Source organism: Xenopus laevis, chromosome 8L (genome assembly GCF_017654675.1).
Source record: "Xenopus laevis strain J_2021 chromosome 8L, Xenopus_laevis_v10.1, whole genome shotgun sequence".
Lineage (NCBI taxonomy): Eukaryota > Metazoa > Chordata > Amphibia > Anura > Pipidae > Xenopus > Xenopus laevis.
The window spans coordinates 115396728-115406062 of NC_054385.1; the positions used below are offsets into that span (position 1 = coordinate 115396728).

At 39.7% G+C, this 9335-nt stretch overlaps 1 protein-coding gene across 1 annotated transcript; it reads left to right on the top strand.

Annotated features, from left to right (window-relative positions):
• Nucleotides 1–388: 388 nt before the first annotated feature.
• LOC108699300 (zinc finger protein 2) lies at nt 389–9046 on the top strand. The gene is made up of 5 exons (XM_018231302.2): nt 389–815; nt 2940–3062; nt 6616–6789; nt 6871–6994; nt 7831–9046. Exons 1-5 carry the CDS (start codon nt 630–632, stop codon nt 8814–8816), a joined length of 1593 nt encoding a protein of 530 aa, XP_018086791.1. The 5' UTR covers nt 389–629; the 3' UTR covers nt 8817–9046.
• Nucleotides 9047–9335: the final 289 nt, after the last annotated feature.

Here is a 9335-nt window from a genome sequence, read left to right on the forward strand (position 1 = left end):
ACCCCAGGCTAGTGCAGTTTTCTGCTGATAGGAGCACTGGCCCAGGGTTTCAGGTAACATTTGGCACCCCCAAGTGCACCAAGTCTTTCCTTTCCTTTTTCAGTTAAATGCAAGGCCTATGATTAAAATGTGATTGGGATCATGAGAGGTAACGTGCGTATCTTACGCATTTTAATGGTATGACGCGCACATTTCATGGCGCAGGGTAAAAACTAAATCAACTGGACAAGACAATGTAGCTGACAGCTCTAACAGAAGGGAAGCCATTACTGTCAAAGGGGATCCAATCAGAGAGCTTCCTCGCCAGCACGCGAGAGAGCGGGGGGCGGGTACACATGACCAACTTGACGGTTTATTATGAACATGTGAGTATATATATAAACATCCATAGGTAGGAAAGTAACCGCCCGCCCTTGCGAACTATAACTGCCGATAAGATTTACTGCGCAGCAATCAGCAATACGACTCCTACTACCAGACATCGCAATTATAATGCTGGCTGGATACCTAGAAGCGCTTTTGGTTTTATAGCTGACATTTGTGGCTGCGTCGCTGTTTCCGCGTGTCAGGCCTCGCTCCCGTGAAGTGCTCGCGGACAATTGTTTTGCTGGTTGCTAGGTTACGGTACTATGCCAGTTGCCCGCTCTCTGGGTTTGGCGCGCGCGGTACCTTTCGGAGCATCCTCGCCTAGCAACCCAACTGTAACTTCCGGACAGAATTTGGTCGCCTTTGGTTTTTACCCGGAGGCTCGGAACGCAAAACAGGAAGTTGTTAAGGCCATTGCCATCTGTCACCGGCAAGTCAAGATCCTGGAGGTTAGTGATGATTCTGAAAAAAACCCCCCAAAAAACGGGGAATTTGTTGTCTTTATTGGCAGCACTTGGTTTATGTGGATTAGGAGTAACTTGTTATTAATAATGGCCTGACACCTGCATCGTATTCATTGTAACAGTTATTTCCATATGTCTGTATGTGACTGTCAGGAGCCGCCTGTGATACACCAACGACTGATCTCTCTCTCTCTCTCTGTCTTCTCTCTTTCTTTCTCACTCTTTCTTCTCTCTATCTCTCTCTTTCCCCCTCTCTTCTCTATCTCTTTCTTTCTCTCTCTCTTTCCCCTCTTTCTTTCATCTCACTCTTTCTTCTCTCTATCTATCTCTTTCCAATCTCTCTCTTTCCCCCCTCTCTTCTCTATTTCTTTCTTTCTTTCTTTCTTTCTTTCTTTCTTTCTTTCTTTCTTTCTTTCTTTCTTTCTTTCTTTCTTTCTCTTTCTTCTCTCTATCTCTCTCTTTCCCCCCTCTCTTCTCTATCTCTTTCTTTCTCTCTCTTTCCCCTCTTTCTTTCATCTCACTCTTTTTTCTCTCTATCTATCTCTTTCCAATCTCTCTCTCTCTCTCCCCCCTCTCTTCTCTATCTCTTTCTTTCTTTCTTTCTTTCTTTCTTTCTTTCTTTCTTTCTTTCTTTCTTTCTTTCTTTCTTTCTTTCTTTCTTTCTTTCTTTCTTTCTCTCTCTTTCTTTCTCTCTTTCTTTCTTTCTTACTCTTTCTTCTCTCTATCTCTCTCTTTCCCCCCTCTCTTCTCTATCTCTTTCTTTCTCTTTCCCCTCTTTCTTTCATCTCACTCTTTTTTCTCTCTATCTATCTCTTTCCAATCTCTGTCTCTCTCTTTCCCCCCTCTCTTCTCTATCTCCTCTCTCTCACACTCTTTCTTTCATCTCACTCTTTCTTTCTTTCTTACTTTTTCTTTCTTTCTTTCTTTCTTTCTTTCTTTCTTTCTTTCTTTCTTTCTTTCTTTCTCTTTCTTTCTTTCTTTCTTTCTTTCTTTCTTTCTTTCTCACTCTTTCTCTCTCTCTCTTTCCCCTCTCTCTTCCTTCTCTCTCTCTCACTTTTTCTTTTTTTCTCTCTTTCTTTCTCTCTCTTCCCCCCTCTCTTTCTTCTCTCTGTCTTTCTCTCCCCCCCTCTCTCTCTCTCTATATATATCTTCTCTCTCTCTTCTCTCTTTCCTTCTTTCTCACTTTCTCTCTCTCTCTCTCTCTCTCTGTCTGTCTTCAACAATAAACTTGGAAATGTACTGATGGGTAATTTGGCAATGTATTTGATGGGCAAATTTGTCCCGTTTTGCAGAAAAAATTTGCAAAGCTCAGAAAAAAATGCGAAATGGTGAAAAAAATTGCGAAACGCACTTTAGTCAATGGGCATCAAAATTATTTTGAGTTTGGATTATTTATAATTCGAATTTGAGAGTCTTGAAAATTGCATCATCTCAGAATCTTGTTTGTGCACCAGAATGGGGGACCTGATGTCCATCCCCATGTCCTGGCTACACAATTAAATGGTGAAGAGAACAGGGGAAATGTGGGGAGAGCAGTGACTTCTAGGAAGTGCTGAATGGAAAGTCTATGACTAAAGTATAGAGGAATGGCAGACAATATTTAATTGACAGCTGGGGTTTTTAAATGAGCTTACAACAACTATGACTTCTTTAATAAAAAATAGAAATTGGATTTCATGTTTAATTTGAAAAATACTTTTATTATACAGATTTTGTGTCTGGGTGACAGGTCCACTGTAAGGATTTGGGAGTGCATTCATTTACCTTCTGCAATAATCTCAGTTATATATTTAATCCCGTAACGTTCTCATTGGTGAGGATCTGGGATACTTTTAAAGGTTGTTGTTGTTGCAGTTTAGGGTTACACCATAGAGTTTATCAAATTATTTAGCATCTCCGCAATATACATTTTAAAGGAATTGTTCAGAATAAGAATAAAAACTGGGTAAATAGATAGGCTGTGCAAAATAAAAAATGTGTCTTTGCACAGCCTATCTATTTACCCAGTTTTTATTTATATTCTGAACTGTTCCTTTAAGGTTCAGAGGACAGTCATAGAATTTCAAAACTGAAATATTTCACAATGTTTTTTTCTTTGTCTTTTTCCAGAGCCAGTTAATGAAAATATCAGAGGAACCTGCAGACTCAGAGATAAAGGACATGGAGAAGATTCAGCTAAATGAGCAAATTCTGTTTCTCACACTGAAGATTGTCTCTCTGCTGACTGGAGAGGTGAGAGGTCCTAGAAATGTCATCTCTGTTTAAGGGGGATATTAGATTCAATTATAAATACAAAGTGGCAGATTTACTATGGGTCGAATATCGAGGGTTAATTAACCCTCGATATTCGACTGGGAATTGAAATCCTTCGACTTCGAATATCGAAGTCGAATGATTTAGCGCAGAAAATTCGATCGAACGATCGAAGTATTATTCCTTCGATCGAACAATTAAATCCTTCGAATCGAACGATTCGAAGGATTTAAATCCAACGATCGAAGGAATATCCTTCAATCAAAAAAACTTAGGCAAGCCTATGGGGACCTTCCCCATAGGCTAACATTGACTTCGGTAGCTTTTAGCTGCCGAAGTAGGGGGTCGAATTTTTTATTAAAGAGACAGTACTTCGACTATCGAATGGTCGAATAGTCGAACGATTTTTTTTGTTCGAATCCTTCGATAGTCGTAGTCGAAGGTCGAAGTAGCCCATTCGATGGTCGAAGTAGCCCAAAAAACACTTCGAAATTCGAAGTTTTTTACATTTCGAATCCTTCATTCGAGCTTAGTAAATCTGCCCCAAAGTGTCATTTTACCTCTCTTAAATGGGGTTTTCACCTTCCACCTTCTTTTTTTTCAGTTCATTTGTTTTCAGATTGTTCCCAAGAAATAAAGAATTTTTTAGGTACTTTCCATCTTTGATTTTTTTACCGTTTTTCCAAAATCTAAGTTTAAAGTTGAATGTTGGTGTCTCTGGTGTTTGAGTCTGGCAGCTCAGTAATTCAGGTGCAGATTCTGAACTGTTACAATATTTAGGGGCACATTTACTAAGGGTCGAATATCAAGGGTTAATAAACCCTCGAATTTGACCCTCAAAGTAAAATCCTTCGAATATTGAATTTGAAGGATTTAGCGCAAATGTTACGATCGAAGTAAAAATCGTTCGATCAAACGATAAAATCCTTAGAATCGAACGGTTCGAAGGATTTTAATCAAACGATCAAAGGATTTTTCTTCAATTTATGGGGAAGGTCCCCATAGGCTAACAATGCACCTCGGTAGGTTTAAACTGCCGAAGTATGCAGTCGAAGTTTTTTTTAGACAGTACTTCGACAATCGAATGGTCGAATGATTTTTAGTTCAAATCGTTCAAATGGAAGGTCATAGTAGCCTATTCGATGGTCAAAGTACCCAAAAAAATACTTCAAAATTTGACGTTTTTTTCATTCGAATCCTTCACTCGAGCTTAGTAAATGTGTCCCCACGTTGTTACATTTCTCAGCAGCATCTCTGGAGTATTAGCAACTATTGTATCAATTCTAACAGCTGCCTGTAATGAAACCCAGAGATTCTGCTCAGCAGGGACAGAGATAAGAAATGTATCAAGTAAAAGTATCAATTTAGAACAGTTTAGAGAATCAGTGACCCCCCCTCGCAGAGCTGCTTTAGAAAGTGAAAAATTAAACTTTACACTTCAGTATTAGAAAAACAATCACACATTGAAAATAGAACGTAATTGGGGGAATCCTTATTCCTGGCAAACTCTCTGAAACCAACTGAACTGAAGAAAGTTTTGGAAGGAGAACAACCTATTTAAATAATCTTCTCTCATATAAATGCATTGTCAGTTTCCTCCCCTGCTATATACTTAGCCTTCCTTGTAGCAGATAGGTGCACTATTCAAAACCCCACTTCTGCTCCCAGATACAGGACTCACAATACCTAAATATTAATACATTGCATATTTAGAAAATGCCGCTAAAAGTAAGTTGTCCTCAAAAATTTTTTTGAAAAGTATACATTGACTTTCAAAATGGTTTAAATGTCTTTCAACTGCAAATATAAGCTGAAGTTAGCATTTTAAATAAAATGTATGCCATATATTTCCAAGGCTGCAATTTACAGCATCTCACAGATGTCAGAAGGCAAATAAACCGACTATTAAAGGTAACTTTCAGTATGTTATAGAATGGCCAATTCTAAACAACTTTTCAATTGGTTTTCATTGTTCATTTTTTATATTTTTATAATAATGTGCCTTTTTCTTCTGACTCTTTGCAGCTTTCAAATGGGCGTCGCTGACCCCATCTAAAAAAACAAATGCTCTGTAAGGCTACACATTTAGGGGCAGATTTACATAGGGTCGAATATCGAGGGTTAATTAACCCTCGATATTCGACTGCCGAATGTAAATCCTTCGAATATCGAAGGATTTATCGCTATTCCTACGATCGAACAAATAATCCTTCGAATCGAACGATTCGAAGGATTTTAATCCATCGATCAAAGGATATTCCTTCGATCAGAAAATTGTTAGGAATCCTATGGGGACCTTCCCCATAGGCTAACATTGGCCTCGGTAGGTTTTAGGTGGCGAACTAGGGGGTCGAAGTATTTTTTAAAGAGACAGTACTTCCACTATCGAATGGTCGAATAGTTGAACAATTTTTAGTTTGAATCGTTCGATTCGAAGTCATGGTCGCAGGTCGAAGTAGCCTATTCGATGGTCGAAGTAGCCATATTCGACCATTCGAAATTCAAAGTATTTTTTCTTCTATTCCTTCACTCGAGCTAAGTAAATGGCCCCCAATTGTTATTGCTACTTTTCATTACTCATCTCTCTATTCTGGCCCTTTCCTGTTCATATTCCAGTCCTTTAATTCAAATCAATGCATGGTTGCTAGGGTAATTTGGACCCTAGTTACCAGATTGCTTAAAGGAAAACTATACCCCCAAAATGAACACTTAAGCAACAGATAGTTTATATCAAATTGAATGACATATTAAAGAATCTTACCAAACTGGAATATATATTTACATAAATATTGCCCTTTTACATCTCTTGCCTTGAACCACCATTTCGTGACTCTATCTGTGCTGCCTCAGAGATCACCTGACCAGAAATACTACAACACTAACTGTAACAGGAAGAAGTGAGGAAGCAAAAGGCAGAACTCTGTCTGTTAATTGGCTCATGTGACCTTACATGTGGTTTGTATGTGTGCACAGTGAATCTTACGATCCCAGGGGGCGGCCCTTATTTTTTAAAATGGCAATTTTCTATTTAAGATTACCCAATGGCACATACTACTAAAAAAGTATATTATTATGATAATGGTTCATTTACATGAAGCAGGGTTTTACACATGAGCTGTTTTACTCAGTATCTTTTAATAGAGACCTACATTGTTTGGGGGGTATAGTTTTCCTTTAAAATGCAAATTGAAGAGCTGCTGAATAAAAAGCGAAATAATTCAAAATCCTTAAATAATAAAAACCAATTGCAAATGATCTCAGAATATCCCTATCGACATCATACTTAAAGTTATCTCAAAGGTGAACAAACCCTTTTAAGCTTCTACTGTACATCTGGTGGGCAGGAAAGCTGTGATTGGCTACCCACATCCTATTGGAACCACCCTTAGTGCTCATTTGTAACAGACACAGACCGATGTGGAGCTCAAGTAAAGGTGTCATTTCTAAACTAACAATGCTTTTCAGCTGAAATTGAAACAAAGCACCATGTATTATTCTACCTATAATTCTAACTTTCTGTCTCATTATGTAGGATTATATTGTTGTGAGACAGTCGGCAGATGATGCCAAACACAGATGCAAGGTGTGCATGGTAAATGGATTCTGCAAGCACCATACCCCGCCTTTGGATCATTCCACGGGTAAGGAAAGAGACAAGGAGATTCTGGAAATCATAAGCAATATCATTTTCCTGCTGACTGAAGAGGTGGGTGCTGCCAGACTGGTTGTTCTGTATAATACAACAGTACTTTTCTCATGGTGCTAACTGCAAGCTCTGTGTGTTTAGGTCACTGTAAGGTGTGAGGATGTTTCTGTCTATTTCTCCAAGGAAGAATGGGAGTATTTAAGTTGTAACAAGACCCTATACAAGGAAGTAATGCAACCGAATTCTCCACCTTTATGCTTATTGGGTAAGTGATGTTAAAACTGTAGTGTAGTTCACACGCTCAAACCAGCGTGCCTGTCCCCTACATATTATACTCTATTCAAATGCACTCCTCTAACATAATAGACAGAACACTACTTCCTGCTTTTCAGCTCTCTTAACTCTGAGTTAGTCAGCAACTTGAAGGGGGGCCACAGTGGACATAACTGTTCAGTGAGTTTGCAAATGATCCTTATCATTCAACTCAGATTCAAAAGCAACAGTTATGACCCATGTAACCCCCCTCAAGTCTGTTTGTTACTGTCTGGTAACCAATCAGTGAAAGACAAGAGAGCTGAAAAGCAGGAAGTAGTGTTCTGGCTATTATGTTACACATCCAGTCACTCCAGCCTTTATACATTACATGTTTGGCTAACTAACTATATTAGAAACATTTTTTATTTTGCACAGTCTGTCTATTTACACAGTTTTTATTTTTATATTGAACAATTCCTTTAAAGCAGAATATAGTAGGGATGCACCAAATCCAGGATTCGTTTCGGGATTCAGCCTTTTTCAGCAGGATTCGGATTTGGCCGAATTCTGCCCAGCCGAACCCAACCCTGATTTGCATATGCAAATTAGGGGCAGGGGAGGAAATTGCGTGACTTTTTGTCACAAAACAAGGAAGTAAAAAAATTTCCCCTTCCCACCTCTAATTTGCATATGCAAATTAGGATTCGGTTTGGTATTCGGCCGAATCTTTCGCAAAAGAATTCTGGGGCTCGGCTGAATCTGAAATAGTGGATTTGGTGCATCCCTAGATGATATCCCGTGTCAGTGTAAGAATAATTAAATCTTTGGTTTTTATTTTTTTGCCAGATTGGGAAAATAACCTTGATTCTCAGGATAATCTAAAAGCAGAATATGGTTGGGATGATGTCCCGTGCCAGGGTGAAGACATGGCTGAAGAAGATTACAAAGTAGAAACTCTCCTAAACTCTGCATTTCCTCCTGTAGAACTGAATTTGGCCAATAGTGCATCACATTCTGCGTACAAGAAATCAGTTTCTTATGAAGAGGGAACACAAAGGAGCCCAAATATCGTCGTTTTAGCATTTACTGAAAACATGCAGATAACCAATGCAGCCATTGATAAAGCATGCAGCCTGAATACCCCTTTGTCAGAGATAAAGGGCAAGGAAAATGGTAAAATGGTGACTAACAAGTCCATCTCTGCGTCTCCTCTTAAAAAACACACCAAGGCCACATATATCTGCGGGTTGTGTCAGAAGCTTTTCCCCTGTAACCGAGATCTCATTAGGCACCAGAAATACCACACCGGGGAGAAGCCGTTTTCGTGTTCCGTATGTGGGAAGTGCTACGGAGACAACACGCTTCTCGTTCGGCACCAGCGAATTCACACCGCCGATAGGCTATTCCCATGCCCTGAATGTGGCAAGTTCTTTGTAGATCGCTCCCAGCTGCTTATTCATCAAACCAGTCACACGGGTGAAAAACGCTATTCTTGCGCCGAGTGTGGGAAGTGGTTTTACTACGCGTCTGCTCTCACGAAGCACCAGAGGATCCACACCGGAGAGAAGCCGTATTCCTGTTCTTTCTGCGGGAAGAGATTCAACGACAACTCCATTCTTACGAGACACGAGAGGATTCACACAGGAGAGAAGCCATTTGCCTGTACGGTATGTGGCAAACGCTATACGCGCCGCTCGCACCTGAGCGAACATCAGAGGAGCCACACGGGAGAAACGCCTTTTATCTGTTCCGAGTGTGGAATATGCTTTGGGCGGCAAAGTCATCTAAAAGCTCATTTTAGAATTCACACAAGTCAAGCTCCTTTATCCTAATATGGGATTATACTGAAATGTTTATCAAGGGCTTGATTATGATGCCCCACGTAGTGTTTAAAGAGCAAAAAAGGCCAAAATAAGACATTGTAAAATACCAAGGCCTCTGTTTTGGATTTTCAGATCTGTTGCTCAGTGCAGAGCGCGGCATCTGGGGGGAATACGTTCTTACAGGAACAGTAACACCAAAAAAATGAAAGTGTATCAAAGTGATTAAAGGACTAGTAACAGCAAACATTTTCTAAATTTGTTGGTATGCTACGAAAAAAAGACGCCAACACATATTAAACTTTAAAAATCGCTAAGTCCTTATTAAGAAGTAACTTACCGGAACTCCGCTTGCGCTCCTCTTCAGAAACGGCAACAGGGCAAAGATCCATCATGTGGCGCTCGATTTCTCCTCCCTGGCTATCTCCTATAAGCGAGGCAGGGAGGAGAAATGGAGCGCCGATCACCTTTTCTGAAGCGGAGCGCAAGCGGAGTTTCGGTAAGTTATTTCGTAATAAAGGCTTAGCAACT